We start from the raw sequence: 27,606 nt of genomic DNA, 5'->3' as shown, positions 1-27,606 counted from the left end.
TTCGAGACCTCTCAGCCTCTGATAATGCCTGCCATAGATGTGGGCAAAAGGAGAGAATACTTCTGGAACATGGCCAGACAGCCCAAAAAACTCACATAAACCTTTTTAATGCTTTTTAAAGTTTGAAAAGGACTCTGAGCTTCAGAGAGGACCCACTGGATCTGGTCATGACCCGCCTCTCCCCCAAATCTGCTAAGCGGCCGATGGATCAACTCACCCATGTTTCATGGTAAAATTCTGGTAGCATTCATCATGGTTGCCCATTCCCAGCACAGGGAGCATGATCAGGAAAGGGATGATGCTAGAAGAAGGACAAGAAACCCCTGTTGAGCATCTTTTTTTTTTGAGCAAAACCAAAAGTCTGGGTGAGGAACCAGTAGGACTTTCCAGTGGGACTCTGCTGCCCCCTTGTGCACCATGGCAGCACAACTAGGACTGGAGCCCGAAAAAGCCGCCTTTAATCATATTGCATTTGTTTTAATAACACTATGAAACATCATTTTTGGGTTATAAACATCATTTCCCAATTGGTTATATCATAAAAACATGGGGAAAGTTCATTAAACTGCAAAAACTTGTGTGGGAAGGACATCGTGCAGCACATAGTTTTTCAATGAATCTCCAGGTGTTCAACTTCCAAGGTATTCTTGGAAGAAACAGATCATCTGGATCCATCCCATTCTGGCTTTAGACTGGGCTGTGAAACTAAGACAGCTTTGGTCTCCTTAGTGGATGATCTAAGCAGGGAACTGGACAGGGGAAGTGTGTCCCTGTTGGTTCTCTTGGACCTCTTAGCAGCCTTTGATACTGTAGACCACAGTATCCTTCTGGAGCGCCCTTGTGGGAATGGGGCTCGGAGGCACTGTTTTGCAATGGCTCCGGTCCTTCCTGGAGGGCTGTTCTCAAAAGGTGTTGCTGGGAGACACCTGCTCGGCCCCTCAACCATTGTCTTACGGGGTCCCGCAGGGCTTAGTATTGTCGCCCGTGTTGTTTAACATCTACATGAAGCTGCTGTGAGAGATCAATTGGAGTTTTGGAGTTTGATGCCATCTGTACGCAGATGACGTCCAACTCTATCATTCCTTTTACTGCTAAGGAGGCTGTCCAGGTCCTGAACCAGTGCTTGGCGGCTGTGACAGTCTGGATGAGGGCGAACAAATTTAAATTGAATCCAGACAAGACAGAGGCACTCCTGGTCAGTCATAAGGCCAAACAGGGTATATGGTTACAGCCTGTGCTGGACAGGGTTACACTCCCCCTGAAGACACTGGTTTGCAGCTTGAGAGTTCTCCTGGACTCATCGCTGAGCCTGGAACTGCAGGTTTTAGTGGTGGCCAGGGGAGTTTTTGCACAATTAAAATGTGTGCGCTAATTGTGCACGTACCTTGAGAAGCCAGATTTGGCCACGGTGGTCCACGCTCATTACATCTCAAATTGACTACTGCATCACGCTCTACGTGGGGTTGCCTGTTTGGAAGCTTCAAGTAGTCCAACAGGCGGCAGCCAGGTTTCTCACTGGAGGACGGCAGCTCCATTGGCTGCCAGTCTGCTACCAAGCACAATTCAAATGCTGGCTTTGGACTATAAAGTCCGAAACGGTTCTGGCCCAGCTTACTTGTCCAAATGTATCTCCCTCTAAGATCTTCTGGGGAAGCCCTGCTCTCGATCCCACATGCTTCGCAAGTGTGATTGGTTGGGACGAGAAACAGGGTCTTCTCAATGGTGGCCCCTAGGTTGTGGAACTCCCTCCCCTGTGAGATCAGACTGGCTCCCTCCCTCCTGGTCTTCAGGAAAAAGTTAAAGACCTGGGTTTGAACACAGGCATTCGGGAAGTAGTTTAATATGGAATCTGACTTGAATGTAGCAGCTTGAATAATGACTATGGGACTGGGCACTATGTTTTTTAATCAGTCTTATTCTATTTATATGTATTTAACTGTTTTATAATTTGAGATGTTATATTTGTTATTTGTATGTGTAATTTGTATTTGTTGTTTGTATCTATAATGTGGCACTGAATTTTGCCATAATTTGTAAGCCGCTCTGAGTCCCCTCCGAGGTGAGAAGAGTGGGGTAGAAATATAGTAAATAAATCCTTCATCCTCAAGTCTCAAATCATTCAACATAGTTTGTGGCACAAAAACAAAGTTTCTGGAGTAGAACAACTCCTTTCAAAGTGAGGACCACATTATTAAACGGGAAATAACACTTTCAAACTAGGATCAGATTTTTTAAAAAAATTTTGTTACGTAGAGTAACAAAATTACATGATTACATTAAGATTTAGTTCTATTTTAATATTAATTTTTGTAGATTTTGAAATTGGATAGCTTTTAAGATCATATGCTGCTTTGGGTCCCCGTCCTGGGAGAAAGAATAATAACAATAATAATAATTTTCAAAGCAAGATTCCTCCTCCGAAATGTACTGTGTTCGTGCATATAGAGGTTTCAACTCACCCAGACAAAATGATGGCTACCCGGCCCATACGATTCGTATAGCTGAAAATCTACAGGACAAAGGGGGGGGGGGGGACGACACATATTACAAGTATTAACTCCACTGTGTCTCCGAGGTTAGGAATGTCATTTTGTCTTTTCAATTCAGAATGGCTACTTTCTCTCCTGTTTCAATCTGCAAAAAAAACTCTAAATCTAAACCCAAACCATCTGAGTCAGCATAGGGAGGCAGAATACTCAGGAAAATGTTGCCCAATGTATCTTGATGGCAAAAAGGTTGGTGAGACCATCTTTTTTCCAAAACAAGCATTTGGGCCAACAGTGTTCCAAGATGCTGCCGTGCTCCAGGCGTTTTTCATTACGATTAAATTCAAATGCCATGCCAGGATCCAAAGAACAAGTGCATAAATTAATGTTCGATGAATGTGGCTCTTCTTTTGTGAACTGTGGTTCTGGCTTGACACATTTCTGCTCCTAACTTACAACAGATGTTTTGTAGCAGCAGAAAGGCATGGCTTTGCTGGGCTTTGTAGAAACTCGTTTGGATAATATAGGACGAGGGGAACGTCAAATCACAGAATTTGAAAGGACCACAAGTCACTTCCTAATCTTCTCTTCTCCAAGCTAAATATAACCAGCTGCCCAAATCATTCCCCATAGAGTTTGCTTTCCAGAAATTTTGCTGTATGTGTCACTCTCCTCTGGACATTATCATTCAGTCAGAAAGCATGTTACTTTAAGCATCAATGACAGACCCAGAGTATGCCATTCAAATACAAAACACCAACAAATGAGGACAAAAAACTTTGAACGCAGCACTCTCACCCAGATATTCCTCCTCCCTTTCCCTGTGGACTGGAGAAGAAGAGCCAAACCCAGAAACCTGGCAATGCTGTCGATTTATAAAATCAGGGCCCCTCTCTCAAAGGGCAAAATCTGGAGCCAAGAAAACATTGCTCTTGCAAATGGCATGCATTATAGAAAATAAGGAATCTGGAAATGTTTGTTTATTTGGCACAGCTTTTTCTGAGTGTAGCTGGTTGCAAGGGAAGAGGTTCCTTGACTACTGGAAATTCTATGAGCCATTTTCGACAGTTCTTCTATCCTTCGGGGCTAGGAACTTGGGTTTTTTGAGAACATAGAAATGTCTCAGGATGCTACAGTTGGGTTGCAGCACTGACCTCTGATCCTGGACAGGTTAGGTAGCCATCTTGACAAGTAGCCATGAATTGGCTACTACTAATAATAAATAATAATACAATTTTATTTCTAACCTGCCCTCTCTCCCTAGAGGGACTCAGGGTGGCTTACAAAAGACAAAAAAACACAAGTGGCAAGCATACAATGTCATAAACAATAAATATAAATCATACACATATTATTAAAACACAAATTGGATAACTTTAGCAAAAAGATATATATCAATCAGTCAGGCATCTCAGATGGTATAATTAGGCAATGAAATCTGTATAAAATATAAACTATAAAAATATAGCTCTTCAATAAGTTACATATGCAATTGTCAACTACGTCCACCAGGATGGAATCTATGATATTATTCTTCCTTCTCTCCATACGCTAGTGAAAAGAAATGGGTTTATAAAGTTTTCCTAAATGAGAGGAGTGAGGGAGCTGTCCTTTGAGGGGGAGTTCTAGAGGGAAGGGGCGACCACGAAGAAGGTCCCCTCTCTCGTTCCCACCAGTCACGCTTGAGACGGGGGTGGAACCAAGAGGACCCCCCCCCCCCCCCCCCGCTCTGATGATCGTAGCTCTGAACAGGACTGTAGATGGGAATGCAGGTTGTCAAATTGTTTTGGCCCGAACCATTCAAGGCTTTATAAGTAATGACCAGCACTTTGTATCTAGCCCAGAAGCAGACTAGCAGCCAGTGGAACTGCTGTAACGTGGGAGTTATCCACTCCCTGTACAGAGCTCCAGATGGTAACCTGGCTGTGGATCTCTGAACCAGTTGGAGCTTCCAAACTATCTTCAAAGGCAGCCCATGTAGAGAGTGTTGCAGTAGTCCAGACATGATGCGACTAAAGCATATACAACCATGGCCAGATCTCATGTCCCCAGGTACAGACGCAGATGGTGCACGAGTTTTAATTGTGCAAAGGCACTCCTGGCCACCACTGACACCTGGGGTTCCAGGGTCAGCGATTAATCCTGGATCACCCCTAAACTGTGAACCTGTGTCTTCAGAGGAAGTGTGACCCCATCCAGCACAGGCTGAAATTTCGCACCTTGGACTGCCTTACGACTGACCAGGAGTACCTCTGTCTTGTCTGGATTTAGCTTCAACTTGTTGGTACTTATCCAGTCCATTTCTGATGACAGGCACCAGTTCAGGACTAGGATGGCATCCATGGCTTTAGGTGGAATGGAGTAATAGAGTTGGGTGTCATCTGCACAGATTTGACACTAAACTCCAAAACTCCAGATGATCTCTCCCCGCGGTTTCATGTAGATATTGAACAGCATGGGGGACAGAATTGAACCCTGAGGGAAGCCACAGTCCAGGGGGTCAAACAGGAGCTGCCCAGTGCCACCATCTGGGACCGGCCCTCGAGGAAGGACCGGAGGCACTGTAAAATGGTAGCCCCAAGCCCCATACCAGAGAAATGGTCCCGAAGGATATCATGGTCGATACCATGCAAGGATACTAGTCAAGATGGCTCCATGAAGCAATTGCCTTTTTGAAGCTGTTCAAGTTGGCAACCCTGCCTACATCAGGGAGCTCCGCTATGAGTTGAGTGGGGAGATCCTTTGTTTGATCTGCTCCAAAGTGGCCACCATTCAGGTAACATTTTATTTCTGCTCTTGACTTCAATCCCTCTCTTGGTCAGCCACTATCAGCACCAATCTTGTCATGCTGGGTTGCACTGCTCCAGTTTAATGGCAGCCATATGGAGTTTGTTAGTTTTACACCCTGCTTGACGTTTCTCGACTTCGAAGGCCTACAAAACAAGTCCTAACTGGAGTGCTCTGTTTGATCAGCCAAGGCGGAAAGATAAGAAACAGAAAGGGAGACATTGCAAAGACCTCCTGAGGGGAACAATGACGTTTCCTCCCTTGTGAGGAGTGGCAAAGCGTGCACCAATTGCCCATATGTCTCCACCCAGAAGCCCTGCACAAAGGGCCTCTTGTCCTCCCCGAAGGGTGGCGTCACAGAATGTACGGTCCTGGACCTAGTCAGGTGTAAAAGGATTGATCCCAAGGTGAGTGGAGTATTTATTTAGTGAGTTCTCTCGGTATTTTCTTGGAACTGCATCCTTGTCCCTCCATTCCCAATGGCTGACACTGGCTCCTCAAGGGTCTCGTTCAAAGATGGATGACGTCAAGCAGGAGGCCATGTGGTCCTCTCCACTTGGGCTAAGCCGCTCCACCTTGTAAACACAAGTTTTTGCTTTGGGGAGCATCCCAAGCCATCACCAGACATGGTACACAAATGGGACTGGACACATTCTGATGTGGTTTTTTTCTGATTCAGTATCCTTAAACTTCTTTTTGAAAGACTAATTGGAAGGAAAAGGCTGGCAAATAGGCTTGTGTGTGGAATTCGTTTCTTCCGTTTCCTCTATTTCTTTCAATACCTTCGGTACTTTGGGAGACCGTTACAGTAAGGGTCCTTCTGGTACAAAATCTCTCCCAACACGAAAGCTGCTGCCAAGTTCAAAGCCACAAGATGTCTCTCTCTTTGCACAAGTGGCAACTTTACCCACACGCCCATGTTGTATAAATCGTAACAATACTATTTATCTTTACTGATTTTCTTTTGGGTGCGGACTTTGTTTGCACTTTCGGCGAGAAAAGCACTTTGCGGGAAGTACCCAGTGTGATCAAGGACTATATTCTCCCTTATATATCTGCCTGTGTTTTGAGACCTTCTACTGTTCGTTCCACCAACTTCAGGGGACCAAATGATGGCACAGCCTTTTCAATGGCTGCCCCCCGATTCCAAAATTTGTTTTCCAAATCAATTAGACTGCCAACTCTCCTTTCATAAACAAGTTTTTTCTGTAATAACAGGCCTTTGAGGGCTGGTTGCTCAGGGGGGGACAACCATGGATTTTCCAGTACAATATTTCTTTCACTCTAAGATGCCATTGATTGCAAGATGCACCCCTATTTCAGTACCAGAACCACCAACAAAAGTACATAAGATACACCTGCGATTCTAAGACATGCTCCATTTTTAGAGAGGTTTATATAGGCAAAAAAAGGGTTCCTTAGAATGGAAGAAACATACTATTTTGCTGTGGTGCTGTGGTTTTGTTTTGTTTTTTTGTTTTTTTGTTTTTTTTTACAGTTCATGTTTTCAGTTTCAATTTTAAAATACTGTAATAAGTTTACCATTTTGTGACTTTTGGCCTTTCTTGTAAGATACCTCAAGGTGAGTAAATAGAAAGCTATACACCATCTCCTCCAAGCCAGACTTACCTGCAGGGACTGGCTGTGAAGGTTCTGGTTGTATTTCGCCTTCAGATCAGTGTAAAGGTGCCAGGTGTAATTGATGGTGTAGAGGAAGGAGGCCATGTAGAAGATCTGGAAATGCAGACATTGGATTGGTTGAGCAGTATGAAAAAAACCCTACAGAGTGCCTTGACATATACTACAATATTTGATGGTCCCAATGGATGTGGAGAAGAGGACCCGGTAATATGGAGAAAGAGAATGGCTTTCCGTTGAAAAGAGCCCTGTTTGTTTGGGGTCCACTCCTTTGGTCTTTGGAAGCCCTCACCTCCCCGCCCCCCCCCCCCCACCAAAAAAACCTTGAGTCTCCTTTGGGTCTCCTGTAGGAGAGATAAAGCAGGGTATAAATAAATATAATAATAATCTATACACATAATAAAAGTCAACATATGTATGTGTGCATGTGAGTGTGGCTGGGGTGCCCACTTACACAGACAAACTCCTGCCTCCACAAACAGTTATAACTCCCACTACTCAGGGGACACCAATGACTCTCCCTCAAATGACACTGCAGGTTATAGAGAGCGCCATGAACATGTCCAAGAGCCCTGCCAATGTCCTCCACAAATACCACACTGCCCACCACCCAAGTGAAGGCTTTCATACAGGGACAATTCCATCCTAGATTTAATGTGATTCCTCCACTACAGACATCCTGGTGTTTCTGAGTCTCTCCATTGGTGTGGAATTTGCATGACCCTGCCCACAGCCTCTCCCTTAACCCTTTCCTATTATTTCTATGGCATACAGCAAACAGAGGAATTGATCAGCAATTGAATATACTAGAGAGGTTTGGGGAGAATTCACCATGATTCATAGGAGTTGTAGGTACTGGGATGTATAGTTCACCTACAATCTAAGAGTACTCTGAATGAACTCCACCAACGATGGACCTGGAAGTAACTTGGCACACAGAACCGCCATGACCAACAAAACAAACTGGAGGTCTTTGGAGGGATTTATAGGAGCTGTGGTTCACCTAAATCTAGAGAGCACTATGAACCCAAACAATGATGAATCTGGACTAAACTTGGTGTGTGTACCCAATATGGCCAAATGTCAATACTGGTGGATTTTGAGGGGAATTGGCCTGGATATTTTGGAGTTGTTGGTACTGGGGTTTATAGTTCACCTGAAATCAAGGAGCACTCTGAACTCCACCAAAGATGGAATTGGACCACACTTGGAACACAGAGCCCCCATGACCAGCAAAACATACTGGAGTTCTCTGGGGGAAATTCAGCTTGATTTGGGGGAAAGCACTGTGAACCCAACATCGATGGATCTGGACCAAACTTGGCACACATACCTAATATGCCGAAACTTGATTACTGGAGGGGTTTGGGGGGAATTGACCTTCCTTTCTGGGAGTTGTAGTTCACCCACAACCAGAGAAATGGTGACTTCTACCAATGATGGAACTGGACCAAACTTGGCACACAGAACCCTCATGACTAACTCAACCTACTGGAGGGGTTTGAGTGGACTGACTCATCATAATGTGAGTTGTAATTCATCCGGCAGCCAGAGAGCACACTGAACCCAACTGATGAGGAATCTAGAGCAAACCTGCCCAACATATACTGATGGAGTTTCTTGGGATCAACCTGGCATGATGTCACTTGCAGTTCACCTGCAACCTTACACATTTTGTAGAATTAAAATTGACTTTTTCAAATAAACTGGGAAATGCTGGGTACCCAAGTTAACAACAACAACAGGATCTGGGGGTCAGTGGAAGAAAAGTCTCTCATTCTGGAACAAGACCGGGGAGAGTTTTGTCCTCCCTCCATTCCATTTGTAATGAGAATGTGTTTGCCTTTCCCTCTCATTATGCTGGCTAAATGGAGTGGAAGGCGACTCACAGCTTTTTGAGGCCATTTGGGCTTAATTGAGGGAAGAGGAGGTGAACGACACAAAGGGCTGCCTTGGGATGGAGCAGGGAGTCTGTAATACGGACAGGACCAGGGACGGAGTCCATGAACTCTGCGGTGTTGCTGTTGGCGGGGAGATTCTGCTCCTCAAAATCTGCCCACCCACCCCCAAAATGTCCCCTCCATTCCCAGATCCCCAACTTTGAGAGAGATGGCACTTCAATTTGTGGCGTTTGCCACCTTTGTTGCATAAAAAGACTTTCAGGTTATGTCAAACATGGGGAGCACTTGCACGGTCAAACAAACGCAGCTGGACACCGCTTGAACGACCATGGCTCCAAGCTATGGAATCCTGGGAGTTGGAGTTTGACAAGGCACCAAACTGCATCAATTCTGCGGTGTAGAGGACCCAGTGGGCTCCCTTGGCTCAGCCAATGCACCTAGAATGCTATCTACTTCCTTGCCAATTGCAATACATGTGTTTCTTGCCTCTCCTTGCAGCTTGAAGTGGGATGCAATGTCATTAAAACAAGAGATGAAAGACATACACCAAGATACACAATAAACATAATAATATTTATTTGTTTATTGTGTCAGAAACAAATTGAGAACACAGTTATAATGTATAGAAAAACCACAAAGTTAAAAACTTGGCATTATATTAAATGCCCTTTGACCAGAAACTGACCACTTGGAGTGTCTCTGGTGTTGCTGTAAGAAGTTCCTCCATTGTGCATGTAGCGGGGCTCAGACTGAACTGTAGTCAGTGGTCTGTGGTTTGCTCCATGCTCGTATGTCCACAGACCCATTTCTTAAGAGCACAGTCTGTTCAGCGCCTTCCAAATCCCCCCATCTTCTCTCATCTGGTCTCAGCCACTGATTGAGGTTCTGGTTTTAACCTGCCACTTTTGGACTCTTGCTTGCTGAGGTGTTCCTGTGAGTATCTCTGTAGATTTTAGGAAGCTGTTTCTTGATTTAAGACATTGGCATGCTGGCTGATATCCAAACAGAGGATGGGCCGGAGATGTCCTTTCGTTACTGGCTGCTACTTCCCGATGGATGTCAGGTGGTTCAATACCAGATGAACAGTATAAGTTCTCCAGTGGTGTAGGGTGTAGACATCCTGTGATAATGTGGCATATCTCATTAAGAGCCACATCCGCTGTTTTAACGTGAGATGTATTCCGCAATGGGCATGCATACTCAGAAGCAGAGTAACAAAGAACAAGGGCAAATGTCTTCACGGTGTCTGGTTGTAACCCCCAGATTGTGGCCATTCAGTTTTCATATGATATTATTTCTAGCACCCACTTTTTGCTTGATATACAAGCAGTGCTTCTTGTAAGTCAGAGCACGGTCCAGAGTAACTTCCGGGTATTTTGGTGTGCTGCAATGCTCCAGTGGGATTCAGAACTTGAGATGTTTGTCTGTTCTTAAGATGAAAAGCATATGTCTGCATTTTAGACAGAATAGGAATAAGCTGTTTTTCTCTGTAATACGCAGTAAGAGCACCAAAAGCTTCGGAGAGCTTCTGTTCAACCATTTCAAAGTTTTCTGCTTGAGCGGTGATGGCACAATCGTCACCATAGATTAAACTTTCTGTCCTTTCTGGCAGTGGCTGATCATTTGTGTAAATGTTAAACATTGATGGTGCAAACATGCTCCAAAATATTTTAAATAACTCTGTGCATGAAACAAAGCTTGTGCCTCCAGCATGACCCTATGGTCAATTATTATTATTATCATCATCATCATCATCATCATCATCATCATTATTTGATAATAACAAGAATTTTTTTTCATGTCAGGTGCAACTTGAGAAACTGCAAGTCACTTCTGGTGTGAGAGATTTGGCTGTCTGCAAGGACATTGCCCAGGGGACGCCTGGATGTTTGATTTTTACCATCCTTGTAGGATGCTTCTCTCATGTCGCTGCATGGGGAGCTGGAGCTGACAGAGGGAGCGCAACTCACTCTCCCTAGATATGAACAACTGACCTTTCGGTCAGCAGTCCTGCCGGCACAAGGGTTTAACCCACTGCGCCAACAGGAGCTCCTAAACAAGATTGGTACACAGCAAACAAGATCACTATCCTAGCTTTTGTTTTTGATCACACGTTGGACCCTTCCCAAGTGTCTAGGACTGTGTGATGTATCAGCAAATAATGCGTGCAGATCCAAGTAGGGTGGTCTTTTGCAGCTGAGAGATGGTAATGCAGATTGTTTTTAAGTGCAGGCCAAGGTCTTTAGACACTGCACCCAGTGTGCTCTCACCACTGGGACCACCTTTACTGGCTTGTGCCAGAGTCTTTGCAGTTCTATCATCATCATCATTATCTTCATCATCACCATATTATTATTATTATTATTATTATTATTATTATTATTATTATTACAACTATTACTATTACTATGAGAGATGCCCAATTCCCCTCTTAACCAGACCATCAAACTGCCTGCAAAGAAAGCCCAAAGCTCTCTTCCAAACAGCCCCAAGGAAGCCTTTCAGGGAGGCCAGATGTGCTCTCAAGCTGACTTTGCTGCCATGGAAAAATTGAACTCATCCAAACAGGAAGATGAGTTTTCCTGGCATGATGGATGACACACGGACTACAGCGGTAAGCTTTAGAGAGACGGCCTCCAATGTAGTCCCCCTTCCCCCTAAAGCAGTGGTTCTCAACCTGGGGTCCCCAGATGTTTTTGGCCTTCAACTCCCAGAAATCCTAACAGCTGGTAAACTGGCTGGGATTTCTGGGAGTTGTAGGCCAAAAACATCTGGGGACCCCAGGTTGAGAACCACTGCCCTAAAGGGACTTCTAATTGCTCTATAATGGATGATAGAACCCATCTTCAAATATTTCTTGTAATCATGTAACTGGTTTGAGTCTTTCTTCCAACTATATGATATTTTGTACTCAGGTCAATATATGATGCTGATTTGTACAGCAGTGCTTGAAGACGGATGTTTTTAAAGATGAAGTCAGGGGGAGGCAGCGGTTCTGGCTAGATGGATAGGTTTTGAATGGGCTTAAACTGTTTATTTTTAAGACTGTTTGTGTCCATTGCAATCTTTGTATACTTTTAGGTTTGAAATTATATTATATTGGTGAGCCACTTCGAGTCCCTTCTTTAGAGAGGGTGATGATGATGATTTTCCTCCTCTTCTCGCAGCTCAAGGTGGAGTACAACATGATAAAGAGGGATATGAGGAGGAGGAAGAAGAAGAAGAGGAGGAGGAAGAATAAGGATAAGGAGGAGGATAAGGGGAAGAGGAGAAGAGGAGGAGGAGGAGGAGAGGAGAAGGAGGAATAAGAAGAGAAAAGGAGGAAAAGAAAAATTAGAGGAATAAAGATAAGGGAGAAGAGGAAGAGTGGAGGAATAAGGAGAAGGAGGAGAAGGAGAGAAGGAGGGGGAACAAGGAAAAGGAGTAGAAGGAGAGGAGTAATGAGAAGAAGGAAGAAGAAGAGTAGGAGAATAAGAAGAGAAATAAGCATAAGAAGTAGGAGGAAGAGGAGGAGAAGAGAAGTAAGGATAATGATGAGTATGAGGAGGGGGAGGAGAGGGGGAGGGGAGGAGGAATAAAGATAAGAAAGGGAAGAGGAGGGGGAGGAGGAATAAGGAGAATGAGAAGGAGGAAGAGGAAAGGGAAAAGAAGAAGAAGAGGAGGAGAGGATGAATCAGGAGAAGGAGGAATAAGGAGAATGAGGAGGAGGAAGAGGAGGAAAAGAAGAGGAGGAGGAGAGGATGAATAAGGAGGAGGAGGAATAGGAGGAGGAGGAGGAGAGGAGGAATAAGGAGAAGGAGTAGGATAAGGAGGAAGAGGAGAAGAGGATGAATAAGGAGGAAAATAAGGAGAATAAGAGAAGGAATAAGGAGAAGGAGGAGGAAGAGGAGGAGGAGAGGATGAATAAGGAGGAGAAGGAATAAGGAGGAGGAGGATGAGATGAGGGGGAAGAAGAGAAGGAGGTGGATAAGGAGGAAGAGGAGAAGAGGATGAATAAGGAGGAAAATAAGGAGAATAAGAGAAGGAATAAGGAGAAGGAGGAGGAAGAGGAGGAGGAGAGGATGAATAAGGAGAAGGAATAAGGAGGAGGAGGATGAGATGAGGGGGAAGAAGAGAAGGAGGAGGATAAGAAGGAAGATGAGAAGAAGAGGGGGATAAGGAGGAGGGATAAGGAGGAGCAGAAGGAGAAGGAGAAGGAGAAGAAGAGAAGGAGGAATAAGGCAAAAGAGGAGAAGGAGAAGAAGAGGAGGAGGAATGAGAAGAAGGAAGAGGAGGAAAAGAAAAAGAAGAGGAATAAGGAGAAGGAGGAGAAAAAGAGGAGAAGTCCACTGAACATAGTAAAAGTCATGGAGCAAGAGGTTGGTTTTCAAAATAAACCTGGTTTGGGAAAGGGACGTCTTTGGACTACAATCTGCAGAATCCTTCAGACAGCATATTCATATTAAGACTTTTAAACTATTGTGTTTATAACCCAGGAGTTCAAAACTCAAAATCTCAATGGGTCTCCATAGCCCTGATCTACAGAGTCTAGGCCAATACTACCCTGGCCCACCAGACTGGGCAAAGGGGGCTCCATTCAAGTGACCTGGAGGATGACCTGGTGACCATCATTCTGGGCCCCGAAGACCTTTCCCATGCTGCCCAAAGCAAAGATGGCCCTCTCATCTCACCTGTCCTGTAGTTTGCAGGTTGTAGCACGCGGCTTCCCAGTGGTTCGGCTCCGTAGCTTCTTGGCTATAAAGGAGGGCCCCAGCAAGCCAGCAGACCGCCAGCAAGAGATCCGAGAGACTCAGGTAGAAGAGGGGGCGGCCCTGTGAATAGAGCAAATCAGGTGAGGAGTCATTTGAGCAAAAGGCCGTTTTCTAGATTGCAAGGTGCCATTGGCTACAATGGAGTGGGCTGGTAGCTGCTTCACTCTCCACCGGAAAGCAGCTTTTATAAGATTCCTGTTTTCGTTACTACTAAGGTGCTCCAAGGAACATTTAATTCAACCCCTGCCAGCAAAATCAGCCCAGAGAAGAGGTTGTTCACGTGACTCAGGGGGAGAGAGGAGGGCACGAAGATGAATGATAGACTATAAACAAGAGTGGAATGTATAGTAGATATTAAAGGAAACTATATGTCTATTGTATTGTTGAAGGCTTTCATGGCTGGAATCACTAGGTTCTTGTGGGTTTTTTTCGGGTTATAGGGCCATGTTCTAGAGGCATTTCTCCTGACGTTTCGCCTGCATCTATGGCAAGCATCCTCAGAGGTAGTGAGGTCTGTTGGAATTAGGACAATGGGTTTATATATCTGTGGAATGGCTGGGGTGGGGCAAAGAGCTCTTCTCTGCTAGAGCTGGGTGTGAATATTTAAACTGACCACCTTCATTAGCATTTGAAGGCCTGGCTGAGCCTGGGAAAATCTTTTGTTGAGAGGTGTTAAGATGTGCTTGGTTGTTTCCTCTCTGCTGTTTTGCTGTTGTAATTTTAGAGTTTTTTGATACTGGTAGCGCTGCGTTTGGTGGTCCCTATGTAGACTTGTCCACAGCTGCATGGTATACGGTAGACTCCTGCAGAGGTGAGAGGATCCCTCTTGTCCTTTGCTGAACGTAGCATTTGTTGGCCTGGTATCCATTGGCCTGGAGAGCCCTCAACTGGGCTCTCCAGGCCAATGGATACTCCACCTCAGACATTAGAAGACCTGCAAGACCAAGAACAAGCCACGAGAGTAAAGATGAAGATCCACCCAGAGGAAAAGTGTTCCTGCCATACATCAAGGGAACCACTGACCGCATAGGGAAGCTGATGAGGAAACACAACATACAAACAATTTACAAACCCACCAAAAAATCCAACAAATGCTACGTTCAACAAAGGACAAGAGGGATCCTCTCACCTCTGCAGGAGTCTACTGTATACCATGCAGCTGTGGACAAGTCTACATAGGGACCACCAAACGCAGCATTGCCCAAACACGAATCAAGGAACATGAAAGGCACTGCAGACTACTTCAACCAGAGAAGTCAGCCATAGCAGAGCACCTGATGAACCAGCCTGGACACAGCATATTATTTGAGAACACAGAAATGCTGGACCACACCAACAACCACCATGTCAGACTACACAGAGAAGCCATTGAAATCCACAAGCATGTGGACAATTTCAACAGAAAGGAAGAGACCATGAAAATGAACAAAATCTGGCTACCAGTATTAAAAAACTCTAAAATTACAACAGCAAAACAGCAGAGAGGAAACCACCAAGCACATCTTAACACCTCTCAACAGGGGATTTTCCTAGGCTCAGCCAGGCCTTCAAATGCTAATGAAGGTGGTCAGTTGAAACATTCACACCCAGCTCTTGCAGAGAAGAGCTCTTTGCCCCACCCCAGCCATTCCACAGATATATAAGCCCATTGTCCTAATTCCAACAGACCTCACTACCTCTGAGGATGCTTGCCATAGATGCAGGCGAAACGTCAGGAGAAATGCCTCTAGAACATGGCCCTATAGCCCGAAAAAACCCGCAAGAACCTATATGTCTATTGTATTATAAATGTATCACAATTGTACTTACTCATTTTATCTATCTATCTATCTATCTATCTATCTATCTATCTATCTTCTAGCTATATATACATCTATACATATAATAAAATGTGTATGTGTGGAGGTGTCCACTTACAAAGACAGCCTCCCGCTTCCGCAAACAGCTTTAAGCCTCAGTGCTGAGGAACTACAAAAAGCCCTCCCTCCAAGGACATTTCAGGTTAGAGCAAGCGCCATGAACATGTCTCCCCGCCCCTGCCAATGTCCTCCCCAAACACCATACTGCCCACCACCCAAGTGAAGGCTTTCATACGGGGACAATTTCAACCTAGATTGTATGTGTTTCCTATACATCCCAGTGTTTCTGACTCTCTCCATTGGTGTGTTATTTGCATGACCCCACACATTGCCTCTCCCTTAACCCTATCCTACCCTTTCCTATGGTGCACAGCAAACAGAGAGGAATTGAGCAGCAACTGAAAATACTGGAGGGGTTTGGGCGAACTGACTCAACATGATGGAAGTCCTAGTTTGCCCTGCATCAAGACAGAGAACTGTGACCCCCACTGACAAAGTACCTGGACAACTTTGGCAAACAGAACGCCCATGACCAACAAAAAATATTGGAGAGGTTTGGGAGGAATTCACCTTAATATATATAGGAGTTGTAGGTACTGGGATGGATAGTTCACCTGCAATCAAGGAGCACTCTGAACCCCACCAACGATGGGCCTGGAACTAACCCTCATGACCAACGAAACATACTGGAGATCGTTGGAGGGATTTATAAGAGTTGTGATTCACCTACATCCAGAGAGCACTGTGAACACAAACAACGATGGATCTGCACCAAATTTGGCAGGCATACCCGATATGCCAAAATTTGAATACTGGTGGGTTTGGGTTAGAATTGGCCTTGACATTTGTTTGTTGTAGGCACTGTGATTTATATCAAAGAGCACTCCGAAACCCACCGATGATGGACCACAGCCTGACTTGGCACACAGAACCCCCATGATCAACTGAATGTACTGAGGAATTTGATGGGACTGACCCACCACGGTGGGAGTTGTAATTCATCCTGTGGCCATAGTCATAAAGGATAATCTAAACTTCGAATTGGAAAAGGTCATTAAAAATAATGAAGGTAGTTGTAATTTATCCTGCAGCTGGAGAGCATACTGAACCCCACCAATGATGCATCTAGACCAAACTTGCTCAACATGACAAACTAGTATTGATGGAGTTTCACATCTGACATTATGTGAGTTGTAGTTCACCCACAACCTTATGCATTTTGTAAAATAAACAAATGACTTCTTCTAATAACCTGGGCAATGCCGGGGACCCAAGCTAGTATAATAATAAAAAAACATTAAAAAGAAAAATAATAATAGTGATGATAGAGTCTTATTCTCTATCATCACTATTATTAAGGTTTTTAAGCAGAGGCTGGATGGTCATCTGTTGAGAGAACTTGGACTGTGCCTTTCTTTGTGGCAGAATGGAACTGGCCTAGATGGCCTTTGAGGGTCTCTTCCAACTCTACAATTCAATGGTATGTCACAACTTTGCATTGGTTCACTATGATCTGCTTGCTCTGCCTCAAGTTCAATAAAAAGAAATTGATTATGGGGTATTGAACAGCAAGCAGCTGAGCTTCTGCAAAGGACTCTGTCTTGCAGCTCCACTCTTGCATAGCTGATGAGTGCCCCACCGGAAAGGTCGAGGGCCCGGCCAGCCAAAAGGAAAGCCAACCAAGGCGATGATTCACCTCCTCCAAGCCTCTGGAGTTAAATATTTGTTTTAGCCACAAGGAGAGAATGTGCTTGACAATATTCGGCATTCCCAGAGGCGACCGCAGCTCCTCCCATCAAACTGCATTTCATAAAAGTGCAGTTGAGCTTTCTTTTTCCTGGGGGGGGGGGGGGCACAATAAATGGCCTTACCTCGGGGGACCGGGCTGTGTTCTGGAAGATGGCATAGCCAATCATAGAGCTGGACCCGATGACACTGCAGAAAGGAAAGGATAGTTTAGTTGGGCTGCAGGTGGCCAACTTTAATTTCCAGAGGGCTCATTTGCTATCAAAGAGCAGAGTGCTAAAATGAAGCAGGAATGGCATGGAGAGATGCGGGACAACAGTCTCCCAGAGGTCCATTGTGTCCCCCTTAAGCCTTTTAGTTTCCCATAGGAAAGCTCTTCTGCATACTTTTTAATTTATCTCTCAAGGCATTGAAATCATTGGTCACGACCACAATAAAATGGAGAGGCACATTACACAACAAGCAAAGGCAGGTTCGACAATTTGCAAAGCCTGGAGAAACTAATATCTTGACCCGGTGCCCAAAAGGCGGGAATGTTGGCACCATGCTCTTTTCCATAAGGAAGGTGCTTCAGAGCTTGCTTGCCAGCACAGGAAAATGTGGCGTTTGCAAAAGTGAGCTTCTCCCCGCAATTGCAATTGCTGGAATTGGAGGAGCAATATCATATCATGGAACGCTCCCACTGACATACTTATTTATTTATTTGCAATATTTCTATCCCGCTCTCTCTCACCCTGAGGGGGACTCAGAGTGATTTACAACATGGCAATATTCAATGCCACATATACAGTCAAATAAAATACGATGCATCATTTACATAAATACAGATAAGGTAAAGGTAAAGGTTTCCCCCTGACATTAAGTCTAGTCATGTCCGACTCTGGGGATTGGTGCTCATCTCCATTTCTAAGCTGAAGAGCTGGCATTATCCGTAGATGCCTCCAAGGTCATGTGGCCGGCATGACTGCATGGAGCACTGTTACCTTCCCGCACTGTTACCTTCCTGCATGGAGCACTGTTACCTTCCCACCTATTGATCTACTCACATTTGCATGTTTTCAAACTGCTAGGCTGGCAGAAGCTGGGGCTAACAGCAGAAGCTCACCACACTCCCCAAATTTGAACCACCAACCTTTCGGTCAGCAAGTTCAGCAGCAGCTTAACCCACTGTGCCACCAGGTGACCCTGGTGGCACAGATAAAAACAGATAAATACTGTAGAACTGTTAAAACCATTAAACCTATTCCAGAAGTCATTATTTGTGTTGCTACAGTTATGCTAGTTCTATATTGCACTATCCAAATGCTTGATCCCATAGCCAGGTCTTCACTTTTTTCCTGAAAACCAGGAAGGAGGGGGCCAGTCTGATATCACAGTCGAGCGCCACAGTTGAGGTGCCACCACTGAGAAGGCTCCGTCTCTCGTCCCCACAAATTTTAGGATTTTATGATTTCATAGCTTTGGACTCTTTATGGACTCTAGTGGGTGGGGTGAGCTGATATGAATTTCTTCCCCCTTTTCCCCCCAATTTATGCCTTATGAACCCTATATATGTGTGTGTATAAAATATGGAATGCCACCTTTTCATGACCCCAGCATGACAAACTCTTGGGAAATTTCTTCCTATTTCCTGAGATGAATTCCCCATTGACCAAAGAACTCAACAAAGACTTATTGCATGACAGTAACAATGGCGCCCCTCGGAGCATGGCCGCCCGAGGAGAGCACCCCATGGTGACTCAATCATTCATCAACAATGGGATATCCTGCCTTCGGGGAAGATCAGGGTGCCCCATCCACCTCACTCATTGTCTTCCTCCCCTTGGTTGAAACCAATGGACAGATAACATCAATTGATCCCATATCCAGGACTGAAGATTACCAAGGCTTGGCAGCCGTGCTAGCCACTTTTGTATATTTCACCCTCATAAGACAATACCAGGCCAGCTTGAGGAATCTCCAGATTATCGCTGGCCATCGGACAAACCATTAGGTTACATTTAATCCACTCATTTTTCTCTCGGTTCTTTGTTTCCCACTTGTACCGCCTCCTCGCTCCTCATTGGCTCAGAAGCTGGCTTCCCCATAGGCCGAGGCGTGCCTAAGCCAGCCATGCCTCCCTTCAGCTGATGACTCCAGCCAATCAGCGCGAAGCCGGCAAGGAGGTGGGAAGTTTGAATTTGACAGTTCTGTATTTCCTATAAAATGTACTCCTTTTTGCCCTGCCAAACATGTTGATTTTGGCAAGGGATTGCGGTTTGATATCTGTACCAGCTGGGATGAAATAAAGACAACTCGGTGGCTTTTCTTCAACTTGGTGAGACCTTTTATTGGGAAAAATCAGAGAAAATCTTGGGTGCTTCTTTTCTATCTCACCAGGGCTAACACGCTCTCTTTGGTGAAGATCCCCAAATTCTTGCTCGATATCAACAACAGTGTGGACCACCACAGCCAAGTCTAGCTTCTCAAGGTACAAGCACAACTGGCGCACAAGTTTTAATTATGTGAATGCTTCCCTGGCCACTGACAAGACTTGAGGTTTCAGGCTCAGCGATGAATCCAGAACTCCCAAGCTATGAACCTGAGTCTTCAGGGTGAGTGTAACCCCATCCAGCACAGGCTGTAACCCTATACCCTGTTTGGCCTTGTGACTGACCAGGAGTACCTCTGTCTTGTCTGGATTCAATTTCAATTTGTTCAACCTCATCTAGACCGTCACAGCTGCCAGGCACCTGTTCAGGACCTGAACAGCCTCATTTGAAGAAGGTGGAAAGGGGTAGCAGAGTTGTACATCATCTGCATACAGATGGCATCGAACTACAAAGCTCTGGATGATCTCTCCCAGTGACTTCTTGTAGATATTAAACAACATGGGGGACAGTACTGAGTCCTGTGGGACCCCATAAAAAAAGGCTGAGGGGCCAAATAGGTGTCACCTGAAACACCTCTCCAAGAAGGACCGGAGTCACTGTAGGATGGTACCTCCAAGCCCCATTCACGTGAGGCATCCCAGAAGGATACTGTGGTCTACAGTATCGAAGGCCACTGAGATGTCCAAGAGAACCAACAAGGACAAACTCCCCCTGTCCAGTTCCCTACACAGATCATCCACTAAGGGGACCAAGGCTGTCTCAGTTCTGTGACCCTGCCTAAATCCAGACTGAGATGGATCCACATAATCCCAAGAACACCTGGAGTTACGAGGCCACCACATGTTCCAAGACTTTTCCAAAAAAGGGGAAATTGGAAACTGGCAGAAAGCCATTCAATTGAGTGGGGTTCAGTGATGGTTTTTTTCAACAGCGGTTTTATGACGGCCTTCTTTAGTCCTGCTGGAATCTTGCCTTCCCATAAGGAGGCATTAACCACCACCTTCACCCACTCTGCCAAACCCCCTCTTCTTTATCAGCCAGGATGGGCAGGGGTCCAGGATGCATGTGGTCACCCCTCACCTCTCCAAGGATCTTGTCCACATCCATTGGAAAATGCCCAGCCAATGTTTATAAAGCACAGGAGCATGGCATGGAAAAAAGTTGGCGGCACCAAGGAAAGGCCTGCATTTCTGCCTCTATCTGTAAGCTTTGCCTCCCCGAAACACATCAAACAGCAGGAGGAAAACACCTCTTTGGGGAAATACCCATTGCCAGGCAAGGAAGTGTGTGTTTCCAGCTGGAAGAGGGATCTGTTGCAAAGGAGGGAGGAATTGATTGCAGGACCCTTCTGCCCTCATTAATAGATATACTGTTACAAATTCCTAAACTGCCATCCTAAAGGGGTTGGGAGAAACGAACCGACAGAATCAAAAAGCAAAATAAAAATAGATTAATATTTTTACATTGGTGGGTGTTTTGTTAGACTAAGAATATTGTGGAAGACAGTAAGACCCAACATAAGAACCAATTGTGGAAGCTTCAACTAGTCCAACGTTCGGCAGCCATGATTCTAACAGGAGCGGGACGCAGGGAGCATACAACCCCCCTGTTGCGCCAACTCCACTGGCTACTGATTTGCTACAAGGCTCAATTCAAAATGCTGGCATTGACCTTTAAAGCCCTAAACGGTTCCAGCCCAAGATACCTATCCGACCGCATCTCGGCCTATGAACCCACCAGGACTTTGAGATCTTCCGGGGAAGCCCTGCTCTCGATCCCGCCAGCCTCACAAGCACGGCTGGCGGGGACGAGAGACAGGGCCTTCTTGGTGGTGGCTCCCCGGCTGTGGAACGTCCTTCCCACGGACATCAGATTGGCACCATCTCTGATGGTTTTCCGCAAAAGAGTAAAGACCTGGTTATTTGCGCAGGCATTCGAATGATTGGTGCAAAGACTGGTAACGACACAAGAATGGAACAATGGACGACGAACCTGGATCATGTTTTTAATGATGAGATGTTAAGGAATGGTTACTATAGTAATTATGTATTAATTGTGTATTGGATTAGGTTATTAACTGTTTTATATTGATGTTGAATTTTGCTGTGTTTTGTGCCTTGTGAACCGCTGTGAGTCGCCTTCGGGCTGAGAACAGCGGTATAGAAGTAAAGGAAATAAATAAATAAATACATTTAAATCAATGAAATCAATTTAAATAAAAAATGGGGGTTAGGGGAAGACTGAGGTGATTAATTAATTATAAGTTTCTAAGAATGTCCACTTTAGTCCAAATGGTTACATTAATTATATTAACATTACGGAATAACAATAAATAGAAGGAGGAGGAGAAGTAGGAGGAGGAGGAGGAGAAAAGGAGAAGGAGAAAGAGAAAAAGAAGGAAGAGGAGGAGCAAAGGAGAAAGAGAATCGGAAGAACAAGAAGTACTAATTTGGAATATATCTGGAAGAAGAAATGAAGGAGGAGGAGGAGGAGGAATAAAGGAGAAGATGAAAGAGAAAAAAGCAAGAGGAGGAGGAAAGGAGAAAAAGAATCAGAAGAACAAGAAGAAGTATTCATTTAGAATATATTTGTCTGGAAGAAGAAGGAGAAGGAGGAGGATGAAAGGAGAAAGAGAAGGAGAAGAATAAGGAAGAGGAGAAGCAAATGAGAAGGAGAAAGATATTCAAAAGAAGGAGAAGTATTAATTTGGAATATGTTTGTCTGGAAGAAGAAGGAGAAAGAGAAAAAAGATAGAGGAGGAGGAAAGGAGAAAGAGAATCTGAAGAACAAGAAGTATTCATTTGGAGTATATTTGTCTGGAAGAAGAGGAGGAGGAGGAGGAAAGGTGGAAGAGAAAGAGGAAAAAGAAGGAGGAAGAGGGAAGGAGAAGGAGAAAGAGACAAAGAAGAGGAGGAGGAGGAGGAGGAGGAGGAGGAGGAGGAGGAAAGGAGAAAGGGAATCAGAAGAAGAAATATTAATTTGGAATATATTTGTCTGGAAGAAGAAGAAGAAGAACAAAAGGAGAAAGAGAAGAAAGAGAAGAAGGAGGAGGAAAGGAAAAGGAGAATCAGAAGAAGTATTCATTTGGAGTATATTTGTCTGGAAGAAGAAGAGAAGGAGGAGGAGGAGGAAAGAAGGAGAAGAAAGAGGAAAAAGGAGGAGGAGGAAGAGGAAAGGAGGAGAAAAAGAAGAAGAACAACAAGAAGAGAAAAGGTGAAAGGGAATCAGAAGAAGAAGTATTAATTTGGAATACATTTGTCTGGAAGAAGAAGGAGAAGAAGGATAGGAGAAGGAGAAGAAAGAGAAAAAGAAGAAGGAAGAGGAGGAGGAAAGGAGAATCAGATGAAGTAGTATTAATTTGGAATATATTTGTCTGGAAGAAGAAAGGGAAGAAGGAAAGGAGAAGGAGAAGAAAGAGAAAAGGAGAAGGAGAATAAGAAGGAAGAGAAAGAGGAAAGGAGAATAAAAAAGTAGTATTAATTTGGAATATATTTGTCTGGAAGAAGAAGGAGAAGAAGAAGAAGGAAAGGAGGAGAAAGAGAAAAAGAAGGAGGATAAGAAGGAAGAGAAGAAAGAGAAGGAGAAAGAGAATCAAAGAAGATGAAGCCTTAATTTGGAATAGATTTGTCTGGAAGAAGAGGAGGAGGAGGAGGAGGAGAAGGAAAAGAAGGAGGAAAGGAGAAGGAGAATCACAGAAGAAGAAGTATTAATTTGGAATCTCTTTGTCTGGAAGTTGTTGTGTGGATAAACTGGGTGCAGATCACCTGGAGTTGGGTCTGTGAAAAGCAGCAGATCAATGCAGCTCATCTATGGGAGGATCCCAGCAGGAGGTGTAGGTCTTTGCATGCCCCAAAACAGAGGAGGGGAGAAAAATCACTGCCAGCAGGAGGCCCTCCTTGGGTTTTCCCCCTCATTATTATGTACCTTGAAGCAAGCCTGCCACCGGCAGCCCCAAAGCCCAAAAGGAAAGAAATTGGCTTGTGATACAGTACCTTAAGGAGGCGGTGATAGCTTGGATCCAGTGGATCACTGCAAAAAACTAGAAAGGGAGAGAGAGGGGTTACCATAAAAAGAGATGGATTCCTCCCATTTATCTACTATACATTCCACTATTCTCTTATACATTATGAATGATGCCAGATGTAAGTTTGGGGAGGTTCCAGACCTTGTCGAACTACAACTCCCAGGAGTCTGTAGGACTCTTCTATAGGCAGTGAAAAGTCCCACTAAACTGCATTCAGGTCTATAGCCAATGGCAGCCCCTCCTGCAGTTTGGAGGTGGAATCGAGCCGAACGCGGTACTAAACCGCGTTAATTCCACAGTGTAGATGCTCGAGAAGGGGACAAAAGCCCATTTCAAGACTTTTCAATCACCTTGAAGTCGTTTTCAAACCAATCAAGCCAAGAGGGGGCTTGCCTGGACTGCATGACCCATCCTCCTGCAGGAGGGTGATGGGATTTGTAGTCCAGAAAGGAGAAAAACCCCTGGGAAGAGAGAAATGGACGGGAAAAGGAGGCGCACTCACCTGGGGCCAAGGGGCCAAGGGGAGAGGGACCAGGCTCGCCATGCCTAGCCGCTCCAGGAGCCGCACACAACCGCGCCAAGGCAGCGCCGAAGCCCCGCCCCTTTCCACTAAGCCTCGCCCTCACGAGCCCAGCCCTGAAGTTCATTCTCAGATGCACCTCGTTCTCTCCAGCAGCGCTTCGGCTTCAGGTCGCTGTTTCAAATCGAAGCAATAGCGGCCCCTGCCGGCGGGAAAGCAAATGGCACCAGGGATGCTCAAGGCCATTCTGGATTGGGCATCTCTGATCGCTTTGCTGTTGTTATTATCATCGTTGGTCCTGTAAAGGCCCCTTTGTTGCTTTGGTTGCATACTGCAGTCGCTTCTGGTTTGAAAGAATGAGCTGTCTACAAAGACGCGGCCCAGGGGACCCTCGGATGTGTTCCCATCCGGCGGGAGTCCCTCTGAACCGTGCTCTGACTTACAAGAAGCACTGCTTGACTGTCAAGCAAAAAGTGAGTGCTAGAAATAACATCATAAAAAAGCTGACTGGCACAACCTGGGGATCACAACCAGACAAAGTGAAGACATCTGCCTTTGGGCTTGGTTACTCTGCTGCTGAGTACGCATGCCCAGCGTGGAACACATCTCAGTGGATGCGACTCTTAGGACTTAATCGCATTAAGGCAATTAAACGGATGAAAACATTTGGCCGAGTAGAGCTCCATTTTCCTATGAAACAGAAGAATTGCTTACCCTCATCACACTTCCATGCAACTCAGTATGTATCTGCATTCTTTGAGTTAATTTCTCATCACATTACAGTTCTGAGGCCCTGCCCACCATCCCTCCCCCCCACCCCACATTATTTGTTTAAATAAATCCTCCTCTCTTTGAAATCTCAGCCGCCTTCCCTACTAAGGGAGATCTGAGAAGTTTCTGAGCATGCTCAGTTGGTCCCTTTGGGATGCTGCTGAGGAGAGAGGAGGGAGGGAGGCAGAAAGAGGGCTCAGATATTTCAGTGTTATTTCTGGCATGGGGGAAGGGGGACAATCACTGCAACTTAGCTGTATGCATTGTCGAAGGCTTTCATGGCTGGAATCACTAGGTTCTTGTAGGTTTTTTCGGGCTATGTTCTAGAGGCATTTCTCCTGACGTTTCACCTGCATCTATGGCAGGCATCCTCAGAGGTAGTGAGGTCTGTTGGAAATAGGAAAATGGGTTTATATATCTGTGAAATGACTGGGATGGGGCAAAGAGCTCCCTGCTGAAGCTAGGTGTGAATGTTTCAGCTGACCACCTTTATTAGCATTTGAAGGCTTGGCTGAGCCTCTAGAACATGGCCCTATAGCCCGAAAAAAACTACAAGAACCTAGTGATTCCAGCCATGAAAGCCTTCGACAATACATTGAACATCTCTACAGGGAGAAACTGTTCCAAGACACACGGAAATTGGAGAAACTAAGGACCAGGAAAGCACATCTACTGTGCTCCCCGACTTTCCTTCTACGCTGCAGAGACACAGATACCATCCCACAATTTCTCGCAGCCAAAAGGACTTTCAAAACACCACAGGCTCACCGGATCTATGACCGCCTAGAACGCAATCTCTTACGAGAGAGAATTCACACCATCCGCAAAGAACTCGCAAACACAGACAAGGAACTGCTGCACCTCCATCAACATCAGCCAGAAGATTAATTCCCAGGACTGGGACAAAATAGACAACCGCTCTTACAGAAAAATGGAGAAAAACATGGCTGTCCACACCAACAGACAAAAACAAAAATTCCACAAACGCCAAAAGCAACAGCCGAAACCAGAACTGGATACATCATGGACCATCATCAACCTGACAGACAGACAACTCTCTGAAGACCAAGTATCCATACTAGCGAAAGGAGGAAACTTTGCTGTAACTGCCACCAGGATCCCAGTAGAAAACATCATTGCCAATGTTGAATCAGCAATTTATCGCCTCCCAGAGGAAGAAGCAGAAGAAGTACGAGCGGAAGCAGCAAGGATCCTGAAAAAGGCAAAACTTCCCTCCAGTAATATTACTAGGAAGGAAAGACAAGCCATCAGAGAGCTCAATTCAGATCCTGATATCCTCATTATGCCAGCAGACAAGGGGAATGCCACAGTAATCATGCATACAGAACAATACAAGGAGAAGATCGAAAAACTCCTGGACCCTACTATATACAAAAAACTCAAGCAAGACCCAACTTCCAAAATAACCAGGAAAACCAACACTCTGATTAAGAACTCCTCAATCAACTTTGACATACGACAGCAGCTATGTAAATCGGAAGCCCTTCCACCCAGGCTTTATGGACTCCCAAAAATCCATAAGGACTCCACCCCACTCAGACCCATTGTGATTGCCATTGGATCCCCCACATACGACCTAGCAAAATTTCTTGCTGCACAGTTAAAAAGCCATATTGGGCTCACTTCACACTACATCAAGGACTCAGCCCACTTCATAGAAAAAATCAGCAATCTCAAGCTAAATACAAACGACAAACTGATCAGCTTCGATGTGGTATCTCTATTTACCATGGTCCCGGTAGCAGACACCATGGCACTCATCAACCAGAGGTTCCCAGAAGACATCACGGCTCTGTTTCACCATTGCCTCACCACCAGTTACTTTCAGTGGGACAATGAATTCTACGAACAGAAAGATGGAGTAACTATGGGGAGCCCTCTCAGCCCGGTCATAGCTAACTTCTACATGGAACACTTTGAAAAACAAGCCCTGGAGACAGCAACCAAAAAGCCCACAATATGGTTCAGATATGTGGATGACACCTTCACCATTTGGAGCCATGGAGAAGAAGAACTCAACAGGTTCCTGGACCATCTCAACAGCATCCACCCAAACATCCAGTTCACCATGGAAAAAGAAAATGAAGGAAGACTGCCTTTTCTAGATGTCCTAGTCATCCGCAAACCAGATCAACAATTGGGTCACACCGTCTACAGAAAACCCACACACACAGATAGATATCTACATAAAAACTCCAACCATCACCCAAGTCAAAAAAGAAGCACCATTAAAGCCTTGGCAGACAGTGCAAAAAGAATCTGCGAACCCCACCTCCTCCAAGATGAACTGAACCACCTCAACTGGGCTCTCCAGGCCAATGGATACTCCACCTCAGACATCAGAAGAGCTGCAAGACCAAGAACAAGCCACGAGAGTAAAGATGAAGATCCACCCAGAGAAAAAGTGTTCCTGCCATACATCAAGGGAACCACTGACCGCATAGGGAAGCTGATGAGGAAACATAACATACAAACAATCTACAAACCCACCAAGAAAATCCAACAAATGCTACATTCAGCAAAGGACAAGAGGGATCCTCTCACCTCTGCAGGAGTCTACTGTATACCATGCAGCTGTGGACAAGTCTACATAGGGACCACCAAACGCAGCATTGCCCAAACACGAATCAAGGAACATGAAAGGCACTGCAGACTACTTCAACCAGAGAAGTCAGCCATAGCAGAGCACCTGATAAACCAGCCTGGACACAGCATATTATTTGAGAACAC

The 27,606-nt window shown here is 45.1% G+C and overlaps 1 protein-coding gene across 2 annotated transcripts in view; it reads right to left on the bottom strand.

Annotated features, from left to right (window-relative positions):
- Positions 1 to 24,157, bottom strand: part of TMEM116 (transmembrane protein 116) — a 37,897-nt gene extending 13,740 nt beyond the window's left edge. The window contains exons 1-7 of one of the 2 annotated variants that reach the window (XM_067473078.1): positions 24,067 to 24,157; positions 23,533 to 23,579; positions 17,294 to 17,357; positions 13,483 to 13,623; positions 6,903 to 7,007; positions 2,460 to 2,509; positions 218 to 301 (exon numbers count right to left, since the gene is read on the bottom strand). In XM_067473078.1, the coding sequence (XP_067329179.1) occupies positions 218 to 301; positions 2,460 to 2,509; positions 6,903 to 7,007; positions 13,483 to 13,623; positions 17,294 to 17,357; positions 23,533 to 23,579; positions 24,067 to 24,108 (533 nt within the window). In that variant the 5' untranslated portion in view covers positions 24,109 to 24,157. The remainder of the gene's footprint in view (positions 1 to 217; positions 302 to 2,459; positions 2,510 to 6,902; positions 7,008 to 13,482; positions 13,624 to 17,293; positions 17,358 to 23,532; positions 23,580 to 24,066) is intronic. The other variant, XM_067473079.1, reaches the window with a different exon arrangement.
- Between the last annotated feature and the right edge of the window lie 3,449 nt (positions 24,158 to 27,606).

Source organism: Anolis sagrei, chromosome X (assembly GCF_037176765.1).
Source record: "Anolis sagrei isolate rAnoSag1 chromosome X, rAnoSag1.mat, whole genome shotgun sequence".
In the NCBI taxonomy this organism is placed as follows: Eukaryota; Metazoa; Chordata; class Lepidosauria; order Squamata; family Dactyloidae; genus Anolis; species Anolis sagrei.
The sequence above is the reverse complement of the archived record's forward strand: the minus strand, read 5'-3'. Positions and strand labels throughout refer to the sequence as shown.